Source organism: Oncorhynchus mykiss, chromosome 22 (assembly GCF_057628025.1).
Source record: "Oncorhynchus mykiss isolate SJ-2025 chromosome 22, ASM5762802v1, whole genome shotgun sequence".
NCBI lineage: Eukaryota > Metazoa > Chordata > Actinopteri > Salmoniformes > Salmonidae > Oncorhynchus > Oncorhynchus mykiss.
The window spans coordinates 30,698,099-30,724,505 of NC_143043.1; the positions used below are offsets into that span (position 1 = coordinate 30,698,099).

General features: G+C 42.1%; 1 protein-coding gene across 1 annotated transcript in view; it reads right to left on the bottom strand.

Annotated features, from left to right (window-relative positions):
- Nucleotides 1–26,407, bottom strand: part of LOC110501623 (follistatin-related protein 1) — a 58,973-nt gene that overhangs the window by 2,211 nt on the left and 30,355 nt on the right. The window contains exons 4-10 of the mRNA XM_021579317.3: nucleotides 17,843–17,972; nucleotides 14,445–14,477; nucleotides 14,051–14,181; nucleotides 5,589–5,707; nucleotides 3,533–3,645; nucleotides 452–562; nucleotides 201–295 (exon numbers count right to left, since the gene is read on the bottom strand). Of these exons, the coding sequence (XP_021434992.2) occupies nucleotides 201–295; nucleotides 452–562; nucleotides 3,533–3,645; nucleotides 5,589–5,707; nucleotides 14,051–14,181; nucleotides 14,445–14,477; nucleotides 17,843–17,972 (732 nt within the window). The remainder of the gene's footprint in view (nucleotides 1–200; nucleotides 296–451; nucleotides 563–3,532; nucleotides 3,646–5,588; nucleotides 5,708–14,050; nucleotides 14,182–14,444; nucleotides 14,478–17,842; nucleotides 17,973–26,407) is intronic.

The following is a 26,407-nucleotide window of genomic DNA, read 5'->3' on the forward strand; positions in this document are numbered from 1 at the left end:
CATGGGCTGTAGTACACATCTTTCAAGGGGTGAAACGGGTGTAATAAACTCATTTGTTCTAAACTTTCAATAATATTGGAGCTAGTTGATAACTCTGTCTAGACAAATTCCAGAGCTACCCATCTGTCTGGGGGGATTGGAGAGCGGCCTGGTCTGTCCGTTGAACTTTGACCAACTGTTTCCTTTGGTGACAGGCTGACCTGGTGCTTGTTAAGCTCGGTCACACGGAGACTCCATTCCTCCTCGGTCATCTCCTGCCCCGCCTCCCCGGTCTCCTTGACAACCGCTGTCTTGTCTGAGAAAGAGATGCAAAGGATGAAAGAATTACAGGAACAATTGGAGAGAGAGAAGAACAGGTGTTGAGTCCTTATCTGTTGTGCTATATGTGGTTCAGATGATTTGTAGAGGAGTCAGTGTGTCTATACAGGTGTGCTGGTGTGTCTTTCCTCACCAGTGCAGGTCATGGCAGTGCAGACCCAGTTGCCACAGGCACACACACAGCGGTTACACTCCACCTGTGTCTCGGCCCCATCTTCATAGGTCTCATCCTCCAGGGCACACTCTGCAGAGGGGCACATAGAATTCAGATTAAAAATAGATAGAGTACAGCAGATATGGTGCCTCTCTAACAAAGAGATACAATTGTGTTTTTAAGTTAAATCAATTTATTCTGTCTAAATAGGACCATGGCAATGCAGTTGAGTAGTGATGAGTTTATACATAGTCCACAGCAGAAAGAGAGCAACAGAGCCCTGATGCCCTCTGTTAAAACACTGTACTGGGCCATTTGAAATAGCATACTGTCACGGTCGTGGTATGGAGGAGACCAAGGCGCACCATGGTAAGCATACATCCTTTTTAATTACAGAAAGGACACTGAACAAACTATCAAAACGAACCGTGACGCTAATATGCATAGTGCAGACAGGCAACTAAACATAGACCAAGAACCCACAAAATACCCAAGGATTATGGCTACCTAAATATGGTCCCCAATCAGAGACAACGATAAACAGCTGCCTCTGATTGAGAACCAATCTAGGCAACCATAGACATAAACACCTAGACTTACAAAAAACCCTAGACATACAAAAAACCCTAGACAATGCAAAAACTAACAAATCACCCTCGTCACACTCTGACCTAACCAAAAATAAAGAAAACTAAGATAACTAAGGTCAGGGCATGACACATACAGAGGATTTGGAAAGTATTCAGACCCCTTAACTTTTTCCATATTATGTTACGTTACAGCCTTATTCTAAAATGGATAAAATAGTTTTTCCCCCTCATCAATCTACTCAAAATACCCCATAATGACAAAGCAAAAAGAGTTTAGAATTTTTTTGCAAATGTATTAAAGATAAAAACGGAAATATCAGATTTACATAAGTATTCAGACACCTTTTACTCAGTGTTGAAGCACATTTGGCAGCGATTACAGCCTCGAGGCTTCTTGGGTATGACGCTACAAGCTTGGCATAGCTGTATTCGGGGAGTTTCTTCCATCCTTCTCTGCAAATCCTCTCAAGCGGTCAGGTTGGATGGAGAGCGTCGCTGCACAGCTATTTTCAGGTCTCTCCAGAGAGGTTTGATCGGGTTCAAGTCCGGGCTCTGGCTGGGCCACTCAAGAACATTCAGAGACTTGTCCCGAAGCCACTCCTGCGTTGTCTTGTGTGCTCAGGGTTGTTGTCCTGTTGGAAGGTGAACCTTCGCCCCAGTCTGAGGTCCTGAGCGCTCTGGAGCAGGTTTCATCAAGGATCTCTGTACTTTGCTCCGTTCTTCTTTCCCCTCGATCCTGACTAGTATCCCTGTCCCTGTCCCTGAAAAACATCCCCAAGGTATGATGCTGCCACCACCATGCTTCACCGTAGGGATGGTGCCAGGTGTCCTCCAGACATAACACTTGGCATTCAGGCCAAAGAGTTCAATCTTGGTTTCATCAGACCAGAGAATATTGTTTCTCATGGTCTGAGAGTCTTTAGGCACCTTTTTCCAAGCGGACTGTTCCATGCGGACTGTTGTGTGCCTTTTACTGAAGAATGGCATGCGTCTGGCCACTCTACCATAAAGGCCTGATTGGTGGAGTGCTGCAGAGATGGTTGTCCTTCTGGAAGGTTCTCCCATCTCCACAGAGGAACTCTGGAGCTCTGTCAGAGTGACCATCGAGTTCTTGGTCACCTCCCTGACCAAGGCCCTTCTGAATGCTCATTCCCCTGAATGCTCATTTTGGCCAGGAGGCCAGCTCTAGAAAGAGTATTGGTGGTTCCAAACTTCTTCAATTTAAGAATGATGGAGGCCACTGTGTTGTTGGGGACCTTCAATGCTGCAGAAATGTTTTGGTACCCTTCCCCAGATCTGTGCCTTGACCGACGCCTGTCTCGGAGCTCTACGGACAATTCCTTCAACCTCATGGCTTGGTTTTTGCTCTGACATGCACTGTCAACTGTGGAACCTTACATAGACAGGTGTGTGCCTTTCCAAATCATGTCCAATCAATTTAATTTATCACAGGTGGAGTCCAATCAAGTTCTAGAAACATCTCAAGGATGATCAATGGAAACAGGATGCACCTGAGCTCAATTTCAAGTCTTATAGCAAAGGCTCTAAATACTTACATAAATAAGGTATTCCTGTTATATAATTTTTATCAATTTTCCAAAATGTCATTAAGGAATATTGTGTGTAGATTGATGTGATTTTTTAAAATCAAATGTTTAAGGCTGTTACATAACAAAATGTGGAATAAGTCAAGGGATCTGAATACTTTCCAAATGCACTGTACATGTTAAATTAAATATACGTCTTTCAAACTTTCTTAGGTCCATCCTACACACAAAATAATGTACAATTTATACGTAGAAAAAAGGAAATATATACAGTAATTGTAAGCCAAAATTAATGTTTCCTTCATAGACATCCAAATTCATTTCAAACTGAGCTATTCTTTCTCATTCCTCAAATGACTGACAAAGTGTCAGGGAGGCCCAACACCACCAAATATGTTAATGATTGGATGAATAATAAAAACATTTACATTACTTTTGGTGAACAGTGTGCAGGTCGCTATTATGGGTTATGCTAGCTTCCTTTCTAGTAGCTATAGCTAGCTAGCTAAAATATTTATGAAAATTATGAAAAATAATATGTGATTGTCCCTGCGGGACAGGGTGTTATAACAGGTTGCACAGCCTCTGCTCAACTTAGTACAGTACAACAGACTGAGGAAAAATTATCTTGTCTGTAAATAAATCATATTTAGCTGTTTTTGCTTCAATGAATTTCAAGTATGTTAGGGTGAGTTACAGTAGATATGCTTGTGGTTGTGGTGAATAAGTTTGCTATTTTGATTAACATAATGTAAATCCCATGCACTTTAAATGCATACTGCAATTTACTGCATGTATTGGAGAGGTTGATATAGAGGTATTTGTGTAATGAACTGAGAAAAAAAACGTGTGATGTCAGCAGTAGTGTGCAATGTTGTCATCATAGAGTAATGGGGTCAAAGGTCATGTGTCTGTGAGCTCACTCTTCTCGGGTGGGTTGAAGCCGGGCTTCAGGCAGTTGAGGAACTCATCGAAGCTAAGCTTCCAGTCAGCGTTCTCATCTGACAGCTCGATCAGGGCGTCCACACACAGGCTTCTGGGAACAGGACAAAGAAACGCACACACAAGTTCACATCCACTGCCTGTACTCATAGTTATGTATAGCTGTTGAGATGGTTATTGGGCATAGCTTCTGACTGATAAAAAAGTTAGTGGTTGATTTTGCATAGAGAATCTTCCTACACTGTAAACAAATCTGTTGTTTCAACTTATTAAGTAACTGGTTCCACAACTTTTTTTTTTTGTTTACTCAAATGTTGAGTCCAAGTGTTACCTGAACCATCTCAAAAAGTTGCCTCAAATTTAGCTCCACCCTGTGACTAGGGTGGGCATTCTATGTTCTTTTTTCTATGTTTTTGTATTTCTTTGTTTTTGGCCGGGTATGGTTCTCAATCAGGGACAGCTGTCTATCGTTGTCTCTGATTGGGAACCATACTTAGGTAGCTCTTGCTCACATGGGTTTTGTAGGTAGTTATTTTCTGTTTTGTGTGTCTGCACCAGACAGAACTGTTTAGTTTGTGCCACTTTGTTCTTTTTTGTTCTAGTGTTCAGTTTCATTAAAGATCATGAACACATACCACCTCGGTCCTCTTCTTCAAACAGCCGTTACAAAATGATGTGTTTGCTCAGAAATGGTCTCATAATTTATGTTCATTCAACTATAAATTATTATTTGGGCATCTTAACTAAAAAAGGCTGTGCAACTGGTCACACACACAATGCTTTTAACATACAATATTTACCACACATTAACATTGTGCACATTCTCTTATACAGTAATTACGATTCAACATGTCCTCACCTGAGATTTGAATTCACAACCTCTTGGTTTCACAGCATTCCAGTCTTCCTGGTAGGCCACCATGTCTGTGTCGAAGACTGATTTTACCTGTATTGCTACACTTTGCACTTCAAAGTAAATCTCAGCTTTGTTAAAAGTACACTCAACAAAAACTATTTTATTTATCATAGTGATTCAGGACTAACATTAAAACAGAATAATATGCGCCAACAACAGACAACTACACAGAAAAAACTACAATTGCTGAAATAAGTAAATCAAATCAATGATGAGAGAATAATCAGATTAACTTATAAATGACCCAGACGTGGAGACATAGCAGGAAGATCAGAATGCCATGAACCAAGAGGTTGCGAATTCAAATCCCAGGTGAAGACATGTTGAATAATAATGACTGTATCAATGCACAATGTAATCACGAATGTCAAATATGTAAGTTAAAAGCATTGTTAGTGTGTGTAACCAGTTGCACAAACTTTTTTAGTTAGAAAAATAATAATTTATAGTTGAATGAACATATGAGACAACTTGAAAAAACACATAATTTTAAATTGACTGGATTTTGCCTACGTTTTCTCAAGTTGGAGCTAAAGTTTGGGCCAACAATTTTTTTTTCTTCCAGGTAGCATTTGGACCAAAAAAGTTGAGTAAACTAAAAGGATGTGACACCAGTGACACCAGTTACTTAACAATAATTAGTTGAAACAAATACATTTGCTTTTACACTGTATCCATCCTTCATTTGCAAGGCCAAGAGTTTTCCCTAGTCAAGTCACATGGCCAGGAATTACTCAGGGGCCTACTCATGTGTGGGCAATACAAGCGGCTTATTTAATCAGTTTATTTTCTCCAAACCTGAAGAAGCATTGCAGCACTGCTCCAGTGAGCAGCGAAGTGGAAACCCAGGCTCTGATAATGCACAGAACAGATGTCTGTGAGGGTAATAGCCACAGGAGGCCCCCGGTGCAGTTTAGACTGGGTCACACAGGGTTTAAGGCTCAGAGAGAGGGAAAGTAGGGCATAATATAGCACCAGCTCCTCAGAAGCCCTCTACTGTACAGCTGAGGATAAGATATAGATACTGTAGAGGTATTCATAAACACTACACCAGAAATAGATAATCTTTTTAAAGATGAAATAGCACACAAGCACACACTCACTCACACACGCACACTGACCTGAGCAGCTTGTTGCTCTCCTGGTCTGCGTATGACTGCATGTCCACGTTGGAGTCATTATGTTGGATGAACTTGAGGAGCTCTGAGGAGTCCAGCGTGGAGTCACCATTGTCGTAGTTCTGTGTACGCACACACGCACACACACACACACACACACACACACACACACACACACACACACACACACACACACACACACACACACACACACACACACACACACACACACACACACACGCAGAGTTAGTAGGAGGAGAGAAGAGTTTCTCTATCAATCACTCTAACAATATCTCCATTTAACTGATAAAACACCTGCTTCTAGTCTGCTAATCCAGAGAGAGGGGGGACAAATGGAAATGGAACTCTATAACAGCTATAGAGTTCTATTCTATAAAGAGAGAGATTGACAGACAGACATGGTGAATAGGGAGAGAAAGTGAGACAGTCTCCAGAAAGAGAGGGGGGAGGGGTGCGATGGCCCTGCCAGATAAGGGGATTGAGGGGTTTGGATGCAGGGACCTGTTGCCTTGGAAATAGATATGGTCTTTAATCCCTTTCCCCACGGGGGTCCCCCAGGGTGAACCTCTATATTGGGTGGAGGGAAACTTAAAGTCTCCATTATATTTTTAAATCAAATCAAATTTATTTGTCACATACACATGGTTAGCAGATGTTAATGCGAGTGTAGCGAAATGCTTGTGCTTCTAGTTCCGACAATGCAGTAATAACCAACGAGTAATCTAACTAACAATTCCAAAACTACTACCTTATACACACAAGAGTAAAGGGATAAAGAATATGTACATAAAGATATATGAATGAGTGATGGTACAGAGTGGCATAGGCAAGATGCAGTAGATGGTATCGAGTACAGTATATACATATGAGATGAGTATGTAAACAAAGTGGCATAGTTTAAAGTGGCTAGTGATACATGTATTACATAAAGATGCAGTAGATGATATAGAGTACAGTATCTACGTATACATATGAGATGAATAATGTAGGGTATGTAAACATTATATTAAGTAGAATTGTTTAAAGTGGCTAGTGATATATTTTACATCAATTCCCAATATTAAAGTGGCTGGAGTTGAGTCAGTGTGTGGCAGCAGCCACTCAATGTTAGTGGTGGGTGTTTAACAGTCTGATGGCCTTGAAATAGAAGCTGTTTTTCAGTCTCTCGGTCCCAGCTTTGATGCACCTGTACTGACCTCGCCTTGTGGATGATAGCGGGGTGAACAGGCAGTGGCTCGGGTGGTTGTTGTCCTTGATGATCTTTATGGCCTTCCTGTGACATCGGGTGGTGTAGGTGTCCTGGAGGGCAGGTAGTTTGCCCCCGGTGATGCGTTGTGCAGACCTCACTACCCTCTGGAGAGCCTTACGGTTGTGGGCGGAGCAGTTGCCGTACCAGGCGGTGATACAGCCCGACAGGATGCTCTCGATTGTGCATCTGTAGAAGTTTGTGAGTGCTTTTGGTGACAAGCCACATTTCTTCAGCCTCCTGAGGTTGAAGAGGCGCTGCTGCGCCTTCTTCACGATGCTGTCTGTGTGGGTGGACCAATTCAGTTTGTCTGTGATGTGTACGCCGAGGAACTTAAAACTTACTACCCTCTCCACTACTGTCCCATCAATGTGGATAGGGGGGTGTTCCCTCTGCTGTTTCCTGAAGTCCACAATCATCTCCTTAGTTTTGTTGACGTTGAGTGTGAGGTTATTTTCCTGACACCACACTTTAGTGCGTAGATGTGGTGGTATGTGGGACTATACTAAAGTCTCCATTTTACGTGTGGCTGTGCATTTTGTTGCCAACCTTACTTTGCTACCTGACAACTTTACGGTTTTTACTTTTTAATTACTGTTTATATTTTTAGTTTTTCCCTCACTCAACTTTTTTTCATTCAGCGTTTTCACTCCGGACGCTTTATCTGGACGTGGTTCGTCAGGACCTCCAACAGCCGAAGCTAAGTAGTAACATTAACATGATGCCTTCTAATTGCAGTCGCTGTACTCATAATATACAGGAGAACGATCGCCTTACGGCAGGGTAGCTGTGCTGATAGCCCAGCTTCAGATGCAATCGTTAGGCAAGGGTAATTTCAGTGTAGGAAAGGATGAAACAGCGTCTGTGCCACCAGTAAGTACAGATAGTAACGTTAGTATAAATCCCCTCGCACGGTCCCCGCAGCCGGACAACTTTCTCATGGCTTCTGGAGGGAAATGCTGTAGGAATGCTCAATCGGTGTCGCTCATTCAGCCGACAGAAACTTTCAACCTGTTTTCCCCATTAAGCAGCGAGTCGGAGTCTGAGGCCGAGCCTTCTCTTGTCTCTACTCCTCCCGTTACGGGGTCAGAGACGCCGAAGCTTCCCACCATTAGCTCTGACAAATTGAAAACCCTAGTCATTGGCGACCCCATTACCCGCAGTATTAGACTTAAAACGAATCATCCAGCGATCATACACTGTTTACCAGGGGGCAGGGCTACCGACATTAAGGCTAATCTGAAGATGGTGCTGGCTAAAGCTAAAACTGGCGAGTGTAGAGAGCATAGAGATATTGTTATCCACGTCGGCACCAACAATGTTAGGATGAAACAGTCAGAGGTCACCAAGTGCAAAATAGCTTCAGCGTGTAAATCAGCTAGAAAGATGTGTCGGCATCGAGTAATTGTCTCTGGCCCCCTCCCAGTTAGGGGGAGTGATGAGCTCTACAGCAGAGTCTCACAACTCTGGTTGAAAACTGTTTTCTACCCCTCCCAAAAGATAGAATTAGTAGATAATTGGCCCTCTTTCTGGGACCAAGCCTGACCTGCTGAGGAGTGACGGACTCCATCCTAGCTGGAGGGGTGCTCTCATTTTATCTACCAACATAGACAGGGCTCTAACTCCTCTAGCTCCACAATGAAATAGAGTGCAGGCCAGGCAGCAGGCTGTTAGCCAGCCTGCCAGCTTAGTGGAGTCTGCCACTAGCACAGTCAGTGTAGTCAGCTCAGCTATCCCCATTGAGATTGTGTCTGTGCCTCGACCTAGGTTGGGAAAAACTAAACATGGCGGTGTTCGCCTAAGCAATCCCACTAGGATAAAGACCTCCTCCATTCCTGCCATTATTGAAAGAGATCGTGATACCTCACATCTCAAAATAGGACTACTTAAAGTTAGATCCCTCACTTCAAAGGCAGTTATAGTCAATGAACTAATCACTGATCATAATCTTGATGTGATTGGCCTGACTGAAACATGGCTTAAGCCTGATGAATTTACTGTGTTAAATGAGGCCTCACCTCCTGGTTACACTAGTGACCATATCCCCCGTGCATCCCACAAAGGCAGAGGTGTCGTCTTTTGAGCTTCTAGTCATGAAATCAATGCAGCCTACTCAATCACTTTTTAATAGCTACTGTTTACAGGCCTCCTGGGCCATATACAGCGTTCCTCATTGAGTTCCCTGAATTCCTATCGGACCTTGTAGTCATAGCAGATAATATTGTAATTTTTGGTGACTTTAATATTCACATGGAAAAGTCCATAGACCCACTCCAAAAGGGTTTCAAAGCCATCATCGACTAAGTGGGTTTTGTCCAAGATGTCTCTGGACCGACTCACTGCCACAGTCATACTCTGAACCGAGTTTTGTCCCATGGAATAAATGTTGCGGATCTTAATGTTTTTCCTCATAATCCTGGACTATCGGACCACCATTTTATTACGTTTGCAATTGCAACAAATAATCTGCTCAGACCCCAACCAAGGAGCATCAAAAGTCGTGCTATAAATTCACAGACAACACAACGATTCCTTGATGCCCTTCCAGACTCCCTCTGCTTACCCTAGGACGTCAGTGGACAAAAATCAGTTAACCACCTAACTGAGGAACTCAATTGAACCTTGCGCAATACCCTAGATGCAGTTGCACCCCTAAAAACTAAAAACATTTCTCATAAGAAACTAGCTCCCTGGTATACAGAAAATACCCGAGCTCTGAAGCAAGGTTCCAGAAAATTGGAACAGAAATGGCGCCACACCAAACTGGAAGTCTTCCGACTAGCTTGGAAAGACAGTACTGTGCAGTATCGAAGAGTCCTCACTGCTGCTCGATCATCCTATTTTTCCAATTTAATTGAAGAAAATAAGAACAATCCAAAATGTATTTTTGATACTGTCGCAAAGCTAACTCAAAAGCAGCATTCCCCAAGTGAGGATGTCTTTCCCTTCAGTAGTAATAAATTCATGAACTTCTTTGAGGAAAAGATCATGATTATTAGAAAGCAAATTACGGACCTGCGTCTGCACAACTCTGCCAGGAACTAGGATCAAGAGAGACACTCAAGTGTTTTAGTACTATATCTCTTGACACAATGATGAAAATAATCATGGCCTCTAAACCTTCAAGCTGCATACTGGACTCTATTCCAACTAAACTACTGAAAGAGCTGCTTCCTGTATTTGGCCCTCCTATGTTGAACATAATAAACAGCTCTCTATCCACTGGATGTGTACCAAACTCACTAAAAGTGGCAGTAATAAAGCCTCTCTTGAAAAAGCCAAACCTTGACCCAGAAAATATAAAAAAAACTATCTGCCTATATCGAATCTTCCATTCCTCTCAAATTTTTAGAAAAGGCTGTTGCGCAGCAACTCACTGCCTTCCTGAAGACAAACAATATATACGAAATGCTTCAGTCTGGTTTTAGACCCCATCATAGCACTGAGACTGCACTTGTGAAAGTGGTAAATTACTTTTTAATGGCATCAGACCGAGGCTCTGCATCTGTCCTCGTGCTCCTAGACCTTAGTGCTGCTTTTGATACCATCGATCATCACATTCTTTTGGAGATATTGGAAACCCAAATTGGTCTACACAGACAAGTTCTGGCCTGGTTTAGATCTTATCTGTCGGAAAGATATCAGTTTGTCTCTGTGAATGGTTTGTCCTCTGACAAATCAACTGTAAATTTCGGTGCTCCTCAAGATTCGTTTTAGGACCACTATTGTTTTCCATATATATTTTACCTCTTGGGGATGTCATTCAAAAACATAATGTTAACTTTCACTGCTATGCGGATGACACACAGCTGTAAATTTCAATGAAACATGGTGAAGCCCCAAAATTGCCCTCGCTAGAAGTCTGTGTGTCAGACATAATGCAGTGGATGGCTGCAAGCTTTCTACTTTTAAACTCGGACAAAACCTAGATGCTTGTTCTAGGTCCCAAGAAACAAAGAGATCTTCTGTTGAATCTGACAATTAATCTTAATGTTTGTACAGTCGACTCAAATAAAACTGTGAAGGACCTTGGCGTTACCCTGATCTCTCTTTTGACGAACATATCAAGACTGTTTCAAGGACAGCTTTTTTCAATCTACGTTACATTGCAAAAATCTGAAACTTTCTGTCTAAAAATTATTCAGAAAAATGTATCCATGCTTTTGTTACTTCTAAGTTAGGTTGGGTTATAAAGCACTAAATAAACTTCAGTTAGTGCTAAATACGGCTGCTAGAATCCTGACTAGAACCAAAACAATTGATCATACTACTCCAGTGCTAGCCTCCCTACACTGGCTTCCTGTTAAGGCAAGGGCTGATTTCAATGTTTTACTGCTAACCTACAAAGCATTACATGGGCTTACTGCTACCTATCTCTCTGATTTGGTCCTGCCGTACATACCTACTCATACGCTACGGCCATAAGACGCAGGCCTCCTAATTGTCCCTAGAATTTCTAAGCAAACAGCTGGAGGCAGGGCTTTCTCCTATAGAGTTCCATTTTTATGGAATGGTCTGCCTACCCATGTGAGAGACGCAGACTCGGTCTCAACCTTTAAGTCTTTTCAGTCATATGATTGAGTGTAGTCTGGCCCAGGAGCTTGAAGGTGAACGGAAAGGCTCTGGAGCAACGAACCGCCCTTGCTGTCTCTGCATGGCTGGTTCCACTCTCTCCACTGGGATTCTCTGCCTCTAACCCTATTACAGGGGCTGAGTCACTGGCTTACTGGTCTTCTTCCATGCCGTCCCTGGGAGGGGTGTGTCACTTGAGTGGGTTGAGTCACTGATGTGATCTTCCTGTCCGGGTTGGCACTCCACCTTGGGTTGTGCCGTGGCGGAGATCTTTGTGGGATATACTCTGACTTGTCTCAGGATGGTAAGTTGGTGGTTGAAGATATCCCTCTAGTGGTGTGGGGGCTGTGCTTTGGCAAAGTGGGTGGGGTTATATCCTGCCTGTTTGGCCCTGTCTGGGGGTATCATCGGATGGGGCCACAGTGTCTCCTGACCCCTCCTGTCTCAGCCTCCATAATTTATGCTTCAGTAGTTTGTGTTGGGGGGCTAGGGTCAGTTTGTTATATCTGGAGTACTTCTCCTGTCTTATCGGTGTCCTGTGTGAATTTAAGTATGCTCTCTCTAATTCTCTCTTTCTTTCTTTCTCTCTCTCGGAGGACCTGAGCCCTAGGACCATGCCTCAGGACTACCTGGCATGAGGACTCTTTGCTGTCCCCAGTCCACCTGACCGTGCTTCTGCTCCAGTTTCAACTGTTCTGCCTGCGGCTATGGAATCCTGACCTGTTCACCGGACGTGCTACCTGTCCCAGACATGCTGTTTTCAACTCTCTAGAGACAGCAGGAGTGGTAGAGATACTCTTAATGATCGGCTATGAAAATCCAACTGACATTTACTCCTGAGGTGCTGACTTGCTGCACCCTCGACAACTACTGTGATTATCATTATTTGACCATGCTGGTCATTTATGAACATTTGAACATCTTGGCCATGTTCTGTTATAATCTCCACCCGGCACAGCCAGAAGAGGACTGGCCACCCCACATAGCCTGGTTCCTCTCTAGGTTTCTTCCTAGGTTTTGGCCTTTCTAGGGAGTTTTTCCTAGCCACCGTGCTTCTACACCTGCATTGCTTGCTGTTTGGGGTTTTAGGCTGGGTTTCTGTACAGCACTTTGAGTTAATGAAACTCTCAGACACAAGGCACATAGAGGAGATTGGAAGAGTCACGAGAATAATGGTATTTTGATTTCAAATGAATCTCTCTCATGTTTTCATGTGTGTGGAAGAAACTGTAACCAGTGGGGGAATAAATCACAGAGTTATATAGAGATTGCAACGTTGAATCTGTCCTATTATGGCGTCTGTGAGAGCACGGACAGCGCCATTGAGGCCATCTCCATATTCTTATTCTACTACTTCTGGTTGGTAAACAAACTGTAAGGGTGCATACTGCCACCTGGAGTGTGTTGTTTGAACAGGTATAAAGCCAAGGTTGGTGATTTACTGCCACGTAGAGTTATGGAATGTTTACTCATGAGTATAATTAATTGGCTAATTCCTCCTATGTGATCCTTCCTTAACCCATAGGAAGTCCCATCAAGTTGACTACTAAAAAAAAGTCTTCATTGGCGTTGTCCATGCTAAAACAGACTTCTGGGCCCAAAAGTCCTCCAAACAACTCTCAGTCCCTGTCGCTGAAAAATATCCCCACAGCATGATGCTGCCACCACCATGCTTCACCGTAGGGATGGTGCCAGGTTTCCTCCTGACGTGAAGCTTGGCATTCAGGCGAAAGGATTCAACCTTGGTTTCATCAGACCAGATAATCTCGTTTCTCATGGTCTGAGAGTCCTTTAGGTGCCTTTTACTAAGGAATGGCTTCCGTCTGGTTACTCTACCATAAAGGCCTGATTGGTGGAGTGCTGCAGAGATGGTTGTCCTTCTGGAGGGTTCTCCCATCTCCACAGAGGAACTCTGGAGCTCTGTCAGAGTGACCATCGAGTTCTTGGTTACCTCCCTGACTAAGGCCCTACTCCCCCGATTGCCCAGTTTGGCCGGGCGGCCAGCTCTAGGAAGAGTCTCGGTTGTTCCAAATTTCTTCCATTTAAGAATGATGGAGGCAACTGTGTTCTTGGGGACATTCAATGCAGCAGAAATGTTTTGGTACCCTTCCCCAGATCTGTGCCTTACCACAATCCTGTCTCAGTGCTCTATGGACAATTCCTTCGACCTCATGGCTTGGTTTTTGCTCTGACATGCACTGTCAAACTGTGGAACCGTATATAGGCAGGTGTGCATTTCCAAATCATGTTCAATCAATTTCATTTACCACAGGTGGACTCCAATCAAGTTGTAAAAACATCTCAAGGATGATCAATGGAAACAGGACTCACCTGAGCTCATATTCGAGTCTCATGGCAATGGGTCTGAATACTTATGTAAATTAGGTATTTCTGTTTTTTTTTTACATTTATATATGGGGTATTGTGTGTAGATTGATGAGGAAATTGTTTTTTATTTAATCAATTTCTGAATGTAACGTAACAAAACGTGGGAAAAGTCAAGGGGTACTTTCTGAATGCACTGTATGTGAGAGGTAAAAACTGCTTACATTTTTACATGTGGTCCATAGTTTTGGACTTCATATAACCAATATCACAACTGGAACACACACACAGACACACACACCTTGAAGTATTTGAGCAGGATGTCGGTAAAGTTGGAGCCCTTGACAAACCAGCCGTCTGGGACCACCTCAGTCTGCAGCCACTGGATCACACGATGCCTCAACTCATTACGGTCTGCTACGTAACACACCACTGGAGAGAGGAATGACAGAGAGAGAGACAGTGGGTGTGATTGAGCGAGACAGAGACGGAGAGCGAGAGAGAGAGAGAGAGAATGTGACACACAATCTATCAGGTACACTTGCCTTTCTGACACTCTCTAGGATGATCAAGAGAATCCACATAATCCCTGTTCTGCCCAGAGCACACCAGTACCTCCCCGCTCAGTATGAGGTCAAATGTACTGTCCTAACCCCGAACACCTGGCACAGATTCACTGTGTCACAATCACTCACCTGGGCTGGCAGCTGCTTGCTCTGCTTTCTTCTCTGCAGATGACAAAGGGAGAGAGAGCAACTGTAATTCATTGTGCTTTACAGTATCTAGCGTTTCTCCCTATCTAGTGTTTTTCACCATGTCATTGTCACATTGCCACAATAACCATTAATGCCCAAGGACACTGTGACATGATGGCCTCTTTGTGACACTCATACAACAACAGAGGAGTAACCGATTTATCATCAACCTGATCAATGTCCAGGCCAACAGACAGACACGAAGAGGTCATTGGGTGTACAGGTTCAAAGTTCAACACTAGGAGATAATCAGTCAGGTAAATTAAAGATGAGTATGGGACCATATGTGTCGCCTGTCAGTTCGCACATAGACTGACAGTCATGCCAACCAGAGTATTTGGCATCAGATAGAAATAGAGTTCAGTCGTGTGCTATACACCAGACCTGGGATAACTATAGTTTTAAATATGCTTGTTGGAAAGTAACAAATAGCTACGTTGGAGGTGACTACAACTATTTGAATACAGATCTGAAAAGCAACTACTTAAAAAAAAGACATATATTTGAATACAGATCTCAGAAAGCGACTACATTAAAAACATATTTGAATACAGATCTTAAGAAGTGACTATAATTCAGAAACTATTTGATTTGCTGCCTTCAACTAATGGCAGGCCTGTATCTGGAACAGCATGTTGCAGATAGAAATGTGATGAATAAAGCACACATTATGTCCTATACTATTCCAATCTATCTGACAGTCACATTTGATCTACACAATACACTTCTATCTGAACATTCTGTAAATGTCCATTCTCCTGAACAGGTCCCAGGTGTGGATAATAAAGTCAAACCAATCAACCAATGATATTGTGTACAGATAAGTATAAATACGTTGTGACAATATACTGCACAGCAAATTATCCAGTGTAATTTAAAAACAATTATTAACACTGACAGTGTTGAGTCTGTGGACCCACATAAACACTGGAATAGTGTTACATTAACACACTGCTTAGTGTAAAGCCTTATTCCATTATTTTAGAGAGTGCTTTTCTAGTAAATTGTAGAGTTACCACCCATGACTGTATTTGTTAAGGACAGAGGCTGTTGCATTCATCCATTTTTTGGTCCTATGGACTTCACCAAGTGAGATCCGAAGCAAATATTTTATCATTATTATTTTAAATTATTAACAAAATACCATACATGCAGTATTTCATAAGGCCCATGAAATACTTGGCAGCCATCAAATAAATATATTTTTGGGTTTCAAATAACTTGCATATATTCAAATAGCTTCAAATATGATTTGTTTTTCTGAGAGGTATTCAAAATAAATTCAAATAGTATTAGTTTCTCTGAGACCTGTATTTGAATTTTAAAGGAACAAAAATATAAACACAGTATGCAAGAATTTCAACGTTTTCCTTAGTTACTGTTCATATAAGGAAATCAGTCAATTAAAATAAATGAATTAGGCCCTAATCTATGGATTTCACATGATTGGGAATATCATGATGGGGCGGCAGGGTAGCCTAGTGGTTAGAGCGTTGGACTAGTAACTGGAAGGTTGCAAGTTCAAACCCCTGAGCTGACAAGGTACAAATCTGTCGTTCTGCCCCTGAACAGACCCACTGTACCTAGGCCATCATTGAAAATAAGAATTTGTTCCTAACTGACTTGCCTAGTTAAATAAATAAAGGTAAAAAATACAGATATGAATCTGTTAGTAGCAGACACCTTTAAAAAAGTTAGGGGAATGGATCAGAAAACCAGTCATATCTCCTTTGCATAGAGTTGATCAGACTGTTGATTTTGGCCTGTGGAATGTTGTCCCACTCCTCTTCAATGGCTGTGTGAAGTTGCTGGACTAGTAACTGGAAGGTTGCAAGTTCAAACCCCCGAGCTGACAAGGTCGTTCTGCCCCTGAACCGGCATCATTGAAAATAAGAATTTGTTCTTAACTGACTTGCCTAGTTAAATAAATAAATAAATAAATAAAGGTAAAAAATACAGATATGAATCTGTTAGTAGCAGACACCTTTAAAAAAGTTAGGGGAATGGATCAGAAAACCAGTCATATCTCCTTTGCATAGAGTTGATCAGACTGTTGATTTTGGCCTGTGGAATGTTGTCCCACTCCTCTTCAATGGCTGTGCGAAGTTGCTGGATATTAGCGGGAACTGGAACATACCGTTGTACACGTTGATCCAGAGCATCCCAAACATGCTCAATGGGTGACATGTCTGGTGAGCATCCAGGCCATGGAAGAACTGGGACATTTTCAGCCTCCAGGAATTGTGTACAGATCCTTGCGACATGGAGCCGTGCATTATCATGCTGAAACATGAGGTGATGGCGGCGGATGAATGGCACGACAATCGGCCTCAGGATCTCATCCCGGTATCTCTGTGCATTCAAATTGTCTGTAGCTTATGCCTTCCTATATCATAACCCCACTGCCATCATGGGGCACTTTGTTCACAACTTTGATATAAGCAAGGTGATCATTTGCCCGCTGAAGTGGGTTACAACTGCAGTCAGGTCTAGACCCTGGTGAGGACGACAAGCACGCAGATGAGCTTCCCTGAGACAGTTTCTAGCAGTTTGTGCAGAAATTATTCGGTTGTCAGCTGTCTGGGTGTATGGTATCAGACGAGGTGAAGAAGCCAGATGTGGAGGTCCTGGGCTGGCGTGGTTACATGTGGTCTGCAGTTGTGAGGCTAGTTGGACGTACTGCCAAATTCTCTAAAACGACATTGAGGCGGCTTATGGCAGAGAAATTAACATTCAATTATCTGGCAACAGCACTGGTGAACATTCCTGCAGTCAGTATGCCAATTGCACGCTCCCTAAAAACTTGAGACATCTGTGGCCTTGTATGACAAAACTTCACATTTTAGAGTGGCCTTTTATTGTCCTCAGCACAATGTGAACCTGTGTAATGATCATGCTGTTTAATCAACTTCCTCATATGCCACATCTGTCAGGTGGATGGATTATCTTGGCAAAGGTGAAATGCTCACTAACAGTGAACAGATTCGTTCACAACATTTGAGAAACAAGCTTTTTTGTGTGTATGGAAAATTCCTGGGATCTTTTATTTCAGCTCATGAAACATGGGGCCAACACTTTACATGTTGCTTTTATATTTTTGTTCAGTGTAGTCGCCAATAGTTTCCTTTACTGTATTCTCTATATTCGTCTACCTTGAGTATTTGAAAAGTTGGTATTTTCAAATAAACAACAAAAGACAACTATTTTATGCCCAGGTCTGCTATACACACACAAAGTAAACAAGAAAGTGTGTGTGTGTGTGTGTGTGTGTGTGTGTGTGTGTGTGTGTGTGTGTGTGTGTGTGTGTGTGTGTGTGTGTGTGTGTGTGTTTTCCACACCCTGGCAGTGTCCATCATGAGCCACCTGGATCTTGAGGCCGGTGAGACAGGCATCTCGGTGGAGCTCACAGTGGTTGCGGTACGTCTTACTGTTACTGCCACACACTGAACGCTTGTGGGGCTTACAGCTCTGGAAAAGGAGAGGGAGAGATGTTATAGCTACATAAATATATCATCTTGACTCTCTTAAAGCAGCAATCAGCAATAGAAACAATAACAAAGTACTTTCCCCGCCCTTGTTCCGTAAAAAGCTGAGTGTTGGGTCTGGTGTACTACTAACAATTCATAGACAGAGCTATGGATGCAAGGACTGAGCATCCATGATATAAAAATTATCGTTTTAACCATGTTTGAGGCTATATAGTGTTTGTTTACATTTACTTTGGTTACAATCATTGGAGTAAAACAAACTTATATTTTGGGTTTCGATTAGGTATGGCAATTGAAATAAGCTTATGAGGCATAAGTTGTATTCTTCAAGAATCAATAGGTACATTTCATTCCTTTATAAGTCAAAAAAAGTATAAAGCAACTGCTGATTGCCCCTTTAACGGTCACACTAACCATGTTTCTATCCACAGTTTTTATGCGAGTAAAGTTATACCATATAAAAAAAATCATGACAGCTGTGATGAAAACTGGAAGTTTAAGGAACAATTTTATCAATGCAGACAGATCATTTGTTGGTTCGACATGGTGGGATCTTTTCGTGTCTGTAAAATGTATTATGTGAGAAATGGCAATGGAAACGCCTTTATGTGTAAATATTTATATAATAACCATTTTATCAAAGTAAACTTGGAATCCCACTACGACTCAGGAAACAATGCAGTTTAAATTAGGCTACAAAATAACGAAGTTATGATGAACTTCACAGGGTGGTGAAAGTGCAAGGTGATGATCTTGATGCTCCTTTCCAATAAATGTTGAGGGTCTTAATCTGGTGACATGATGATCGATGCTTGACTGCAGTTTTGACAAATAAAACATTCTCACTCTTATCCATAATCTCATCATGTAGACTAGCCTAGCCGCACTGTCTCTGCGAGCAATTGGCTGGAGCGCAGATGCCAAAACAGAAAATCAGAAGTCTGATAGCACTATGGTGTGGTAAGAGGGTGTGCTAAATGAAATAAATATAAATGTTTTTGTAAAAATGTTGATAAATACTTTGAGGGAAAATGTACTTGATATGATTGTGATATGTTGTCTCACCTACCTATATTAAGATGAATGCAGTAATTATACGTCGCTCTGGATAAGAGCATCTGCTAAATGACTAAAATGTAAATGTAAAAATGAACAATTGCAAAGCATGCAGAGTATTATTCTAATAATCTATGCCCTGAAACAGGGCCAATAATAATATCCAGCGTGCGTTGCAGTTCATTTTGGTGTGTTCATTTTCACATATACATTTACATTTTGGTGATTTAGCAGACACTCTTATCCAGAGTGACTTGCTCAACATATCACAGTCATAGTATTTTGTAGTTTATTTCAATACATTGATCTTTATGGTATTTTGCCCATCCCTGCCTATGGGGCTAGTTAGGAACCATCAATAAATTACACATTGTATAGTGGCTTGCAAAAGTATTCATCACCCTTGGCATTTTTCCTATTATGTTGCATTATAACCTGGAATTAAAATAGATTTGGGGGGAGGGTTGTATAATTTGATTTACACAACATGCCTACCACTTTGAAGATGCAAAATATTTTTTATTGTGAAACAAACAAAACACTTGAATAAACTTGGCACATCTAGCCACTTGGATTTTTGCCCATTTTTCAAGGCAAAACTGCCCCAGCTCCTTCAAGTTGGATGGGTTCCGCTGGTGTACAGCAATCTTTAAGTGTACAGTGTACAGCAATCTGTCACAGTCATACTCTGGACCTAGTTTTGTCCCATGGAATATATTTTGTGGCTCTTAATGTTTTTCCTCATAATCCTGGACTATCGGACCACTAATTTATTACGTTTGCAATCACAACAAATAATCTACTCAGACCCCAACCAAGGAGCATCAAAAGTTGTGCTATAAATTCAAAAATCAGTTAACCACCTAACTGAGGAACTCAATTGAACTTTGTCCAATAGCCTAGATGCAGTTGCACCGCTAAAAACTAAAAACATTTATCATAAGAAACTAGCTCCCTGGTTTACAGGAAATACCCGAGCTCTGAAGCAAGCTTCCAGAAAATTGGAACGGAAATGGCGCCACACCAAACTGGAAGTCTTCCGACTAGCTTGGAAAGACAGTACCGTGGAGTATCGAAGAGCCCTTACTGCTGCTCGATCATCCTATTATTCCAACTTAATTGAGGAAAATAAGAACAATCCAAAATTTATTTTTGATACTGTCGCAAAGCTCTCTAAACCTTCAAGCTGCATACTGGACCCTATTCCAACTAAACTACTGAAAGAGCTACTTCCTGTGCTTGGCCCTCCTATGTTGAACATAATAAACTGCTCTCTATCCACCGGATGTGTACCAAACTCCCTAAAAGTGGCAGTAATAAAGCCTCTCTTGAAAAAGCCAAACCTTGACCAAGAAAATATAAAAACTATCGGCCTAAATCGAATCTTCCATTCCTCTCAAAAATGTTAGAAAAAGCTGTCGCACAGCAACTCACTGCCTTCCTGAAGACAAACAATATATACGAAATGCTTCAGTCTGGTTTTAGACCCCATCATAGCACTGAGACTGCACTTGTGAAGGTGGTAAATTACCTTTTAATGGCGTCAGACCGAGGCTCTGCATCTGTCCTCTTGCTCCTAGACCTTAGTGCTGCTTTTGATACCATCGATCACCACATTCTTTTGGAGAGATTGGAAACCTAAATTGGTCTACACAGACAAGTTCTGGCCTGGTTTAGATCTTATCTGTCGGAAAGATATCAGTTTGTCTCGATGAATGGTTTGTCCTCTGACAAATCAACTGTAAATTTCTGTGTTCCTCAAGGTTCCGTTTTAGGACCACTATTGCTTTCCATATATATTTTACCTCTTGGGGATGTCATTCGAAAATATAATGTTAACTTTCACTGCTATGCGGATGACACACAGCTGTACATTTCAATGAAACATGGTGAATCCCCAAAATTTCCCTCGCTAGAAGCCTGTGTTTCAGACAGACATAAGGAAGTGGATGGCTGCAAACTTTCTACTTTTAAACTCGGACAAAACAGAGATGCTTGTTCTAGGTCCCAAGAAACAAAGAGATCTTCTGTTGAATCTGACAATTAACCTTGATGGTTGTACAGTCAACTCAAATTAAATTGTGAAGGACCTCGGCGTTACTCTGGACCTTGATCTCTCTTCTGACGAACATATCAAGACTGTTTCAAGGATAGCTTTTTCCATCTACATAAAATTGCAAAAATCAGAAACTCTCTGTCCAAAAATGATGCAGAAAAATGAATCCATGCTTTTGTTACTTCTAGGTTAGACTACTGCAATGCTCTACTTTCCGGATACCCGGATAAAGCACTAAATAAACTTCAGTTAGTGCTAAATACGGCTGCTAGAATCCTGACTAGAACCCCAAAATTTGATCATACACCTCCCTACACTGGCTTCCTGTTAAGGCAAGGGCTGATTTCAAGGTTTTACTGCTAACCTACAAAGCATTACATGGGCTTACTGCTACCTATCTCTCTGATTTGGTCCTGCCGTACATACCTACTCATACGCTACGGTCACAAGATGCAGGCCTCCTAATTGTCCCTAGAATTTCTAAGCAAACAGCTGGAGGCAGGGCTTTCTCCTATAGAGCTCAATTTTTATGGAATGGTCTGCCTACCCATGTGCGAGACGCAGACTCGGTCTCAACCTTTAAGTCTTTACTGAAGACTCATCTCTTCAGTGGGTCATATGATTGAGTGTAGTCTGGCCCAGGAGTGTGAAGGTGAACGGAAAAATACTAGAGCAACGACCCGCCCTTGCTGTCTCTGCATGTCCGGTTCCCCTCTTTCCACTGGGATTCTCTGCCTCTAACCCTATTACAGGGGCTGAGTCACTGGCTTACTAGGGCTCTTAATACCGTCCCTAGGAGGGGTGCGTCACTTGAGTGGGTTGAGTCACTGACGTGAACTTCCTGTCTGGGTTGGCGCCCCCCCCTTGGGTTGTGCCGTGGCGGAGATCTTTGTGGGCTATACTTGGCCTTGTCTCAGGATGGTAAGTTGGTGGTTGAAGATATCCCTCTAGTTGTGTGGGGGCTGTGCTTTGGCAAAGTGGGTGGGGTTATATCCTGCCTGTTTGGCCCTGTCCGGGGGTATCATCGGATGGGGTCACAGTGTCTCCTGACCCCTCCGGTCTCAGTCTCTAATATTTATGCTGCAGTAGTTTATGTTCAGGGGGCTAGGGTCAGTCTGTTATATCTGGAGTACCTCTCCTGTCTTATCCGGTGTCCTGTGTGAATTTAAGTATGCTCTCTCTAATTCTCTCTTTCTCTCTCTTGGAGGACCTGAGCTCTAGGAAGATGCCTCAGGACTACCTGGCATGATGACTCCTTGCTGTCCCCAGTCCACCTGACCGTGCTCCTGCTCCAGTTTCAACGGTTCTGACTGCGGCTATGGAACCCTGACCTGTTAACCGGATGTGCTACCTGTCCCAGACCTGCTGTTTTCAACTCTCTAGAGACAGCAGGAGCGGTAGAGATACTCTTAATGATCGGTTATGAAAAGCCAACTGACATTTACTCAGTTGAGGTGCTGACTTGATGCACCTTCGACAACTACTGTGATTATTATTATTTGACCATGCGGGTCATTTATGAACCTTTGAACATCTTGGCCATGTTCTGTTATAATCTCCACCTGGCACAGCCAGAAGAGGACTGGCCACCCCTCATAGCCTGGTTCCTCTCTAGGTTTCTTCCTAGATTTTGGCCTTTCTAGAGAGTTTTTCCTAGCCACGTGCTTCTACACCTGCATTGCTTGCTGTTTGGGGTTTTAGGCCAGGTTTCTGTACAGCATTTTGAGATATCAGCTGATGTAAGAAGGGCTATATAAATAATTTTGATTTGATTTAAGTCATACCACAGATTGTAAATTGGATTTAGGTCCGGCCTTTGACTAGGCCATTATAAGACATTTAATTAAAACCTGTTAGGGATAGGGGGCAGCATTTTCACTTTGGATGAATTGCGCGCCCATAGTGAACTGCATCCTACTCTGTCCTAGATGCTAATATATGCATATTATTATTACTATTGGATAGAAAACACTCTGAAGTTTCTAAAACTGTTTGAATTATGTCTGAGTATAACAGAACTCATAGGGCAGGCAAACTTCCAAACAGGAAATGGAAGTTCTAGAGCTGCTCGAATTTCAAGTCATCGCCTATCCACATCCAAAGAAGATTTGGATCTGTTCGCACTTCCTACGCCTTCCACTAGATGTCAACAGTCAGTAGAACGTGGAATGAAGCCTCTAGTGTAATGTATGACGGGAGGGGAATGAGTCAGTGGACTGTCAGAATGCCAGTTCCTGGTTGCGTAAATTACTGTTGATATCGCCTGCGTTCCATGACTCTGTAGACAAAAATGAATGCTCCGGTTGGAACGTTATTGGATATATATGAAAATAACATCCTGAAGATTGATTCTCTACTTAGTTTGACCAGTTTATTCGCGGAGAAATATTGTTACGTCTTAGCGCCGTTTTAGATTATTGCATGGTATGCTTTTTTCGTAACGTTTTTTAAAAATCTGACACAGCGGTTGCATTAAGAACCAGTGTATCTTTAATTATAGGTAAAACATGTATCTTTGCTCTCTGTAATTACTCCGGATATTTTGGAGGCATTTCTGAACATGGCGTCAATGTAATCCGAGATTTGTGGATATAAATATGCATATTATCGAACAAAACATAAATGTATTGTGTAACATGATGTCATATGAGTGTCATCGGATGAAGATTATCAAAGGTTAGTGATTAATTTTATCTCAAATTCTGCTTTTGTGACTATCTTTGGCTGGGAAAAATGGCTGTGTGTTCTTTTGGATTTGGTGGTGATCTAACATAAATATATGTTGTAAAACATTTTAAAAATCGGACACGATGTGTAGATTAACAAGATGTTTATCTTTCATTTGCTGTATTGGACTTGTCAATGTGTGAAAGTTAAATATTTCCCAAAAATATTTTTGAATATCCCGCGCTATCTTTTCAGCAGAATGTTGGGGGGGGTTACGATAGTGGAATACATGCAGTATAGAGAGAGGGTTTCACAGTAGAACAAATTCACTTATTTTACATCACAGAACTTGAAAACTGAACAATATCCATGTTTTGGAGAATGTGTAAACAGTCGGTGGAGTAGCCAGCTACGACCCAGTCCGTTTTGTTTAATTTTGTGACCTCATGAAAGCAATACAGCCACATAACCATAACTCATAAGGTTTGAGTCTAATTATTGTATAAAATGAATGAGTAAAGATGAAACTATTTGTGAAATTATGTAAGGTGATGTTGAACCATTAATGTGACAGAATTGTATTCCCTTCAAAGTTTAACTTAGTCACTGGCCCGCCCCGTGAGAACAGACATGATCTGGCTCATGGGACAGCCCTTTTCTAATGTTCCGAACAAAACCCCCACCTGGAGAAATACTCTTGAGCATGTGTACCTCGACCATCGAGGGGGCGAGAGGTTTGAGTAGAGACCACAAAACCTCAGTATAAGCTAAGGTTGTAATGGTTGTTGAATTCCTAACCAAACCACGTGGAGCATTGGCTACACGGCGGGAAATGGTTAAACTCTGAGACTATCGATACCGACAGAATAAGAGCAAATCTTCGATACTAATTACTAGTCTGCAGCTAGGAATTATGTTGACCTGGAATACGAAGACCAACAACTGCCGAAACAACTATTCTATAAGAACATTTCTGAATGGGACTCTGACGTATCCATTCTAACCACGAGAGACTTCTTGGAAGCAGATGGAGAGACGAGCCAATGAACTTTCCAACAGAAATCCATTCTGCCACAACTTTGGAAGTATGCTTGGGGCCATTGTCCATTTGGAAGACCCATTTTGTAACTGCCTGACTGATGTCTTGAGATTTTGCTTCAATATATCCACATAATTTTCCAACCTCATGATTTTGTGAAGTGCACCAGTCCCTGCAGCAAAGGTGTTCTTCGGCTTGCAAGCCTCCCTCCCCCTCTTTCCTCCAAACATAATGACGGTCATTATGGCCAAACAATTTTTGTTTCATCAGACCAGAGGACATTTCTCTAAAAAGTACAATATTTTCCCCATGTGCAGTTGCAAACTGTAGTCTTGCTTTTTTATGGCGATTTTGGAGCAGTGGCTTCTTCCTTGCTGAGCGGCCTTTCAGGTTATGTCGATATAGGATTATTTTTACTGTGGATATAGATACTTTTGTACCTCCAGCATCTTCACAATATCCTTTGCTGTTGTTCTGGGCTTGATTTGCACTTTTCGCACCAAAGAACGTTCATCTCTAGGAGACAGAACGTGTCTCCTTCTGGAGTGGTATGACGGCTGCGTGGTCACATGGTGTTTATACTTGTGCACTATTGTTTGTACAGATGAACATGGTACCTTCAGGCATTTGGAAATTGCTCCCAAGGATGAACCAGATTTGTGGAGGTCTACAATTTATTTTCTGAGGTCTTGGCTGATTTCTTTTGATTTTTCCATGATGTCAAGCAAAGAGGCACTGAGTTTGAAGGTAGGCCTTGAAATACATCCACAGGTACACCTCCAATTGACTCAAATGATGTCAATTACCCTAAAAGAAGCTTCTAAAGCCATGACATGATTTTATGGAATTTGCCAAGCTGTTTAAAGGCACAGTCAACTTAGTGTATGTAAACTTCTGACTAACTGAAATTGTGATACAGTGAATTGTAAGTGAAATAATCTGTCTGTAAACAATTGTTGGAAAAATTACTTGAGTCATGCACAAAGTAGAGATCCTAACAAACTTGCCAAAACTATAGTTTGTGAACAAGACAGTGATTGAAAAACAAGTTTTAATGACTCCCAAGTGTATGTAAACTTCCGACTTCAACTATATATAAGGTTCCACAGTTGACAGTGCATGTCAGCGCAAAAACCAAGCCATGAGGTCGAAGAAATTGTCCGTGGAGCTCTGATACAGGATTGTGTCGAGGTACAGATCTGGGGAAGCGTACCAAAACATTTCTTCAGCATTGATGGTCCCCAAAAACAGTTTGGAACCACCAAGACTCAGACAGGGCTCTAGAGTTCCTCTGTGGAGACAACAAAGGAGTGGCAGGTAGTTTGCCCCCGGTGATGCGTTGTGCAGACCGCACCACCCTCTGAAGACCCCTGCGGTTGTGGGTGGTGCAGTTGCCGTACCAGGCAGTGATAGATCCTGACAGGATGCTCCCAATTGTGCATCTGTAAAAGTTTCGATAATATATTCGATAATATATCAACTGAGTGTGTAGCTTTTTCAATAACAGCGGGAGAAACAATGGCCGCTTTACTCAGTTGCGCAAAACTCACTCTGAGAGCCCCCGCCTATCCACTTACGCAATGTGATCCTTCACGCC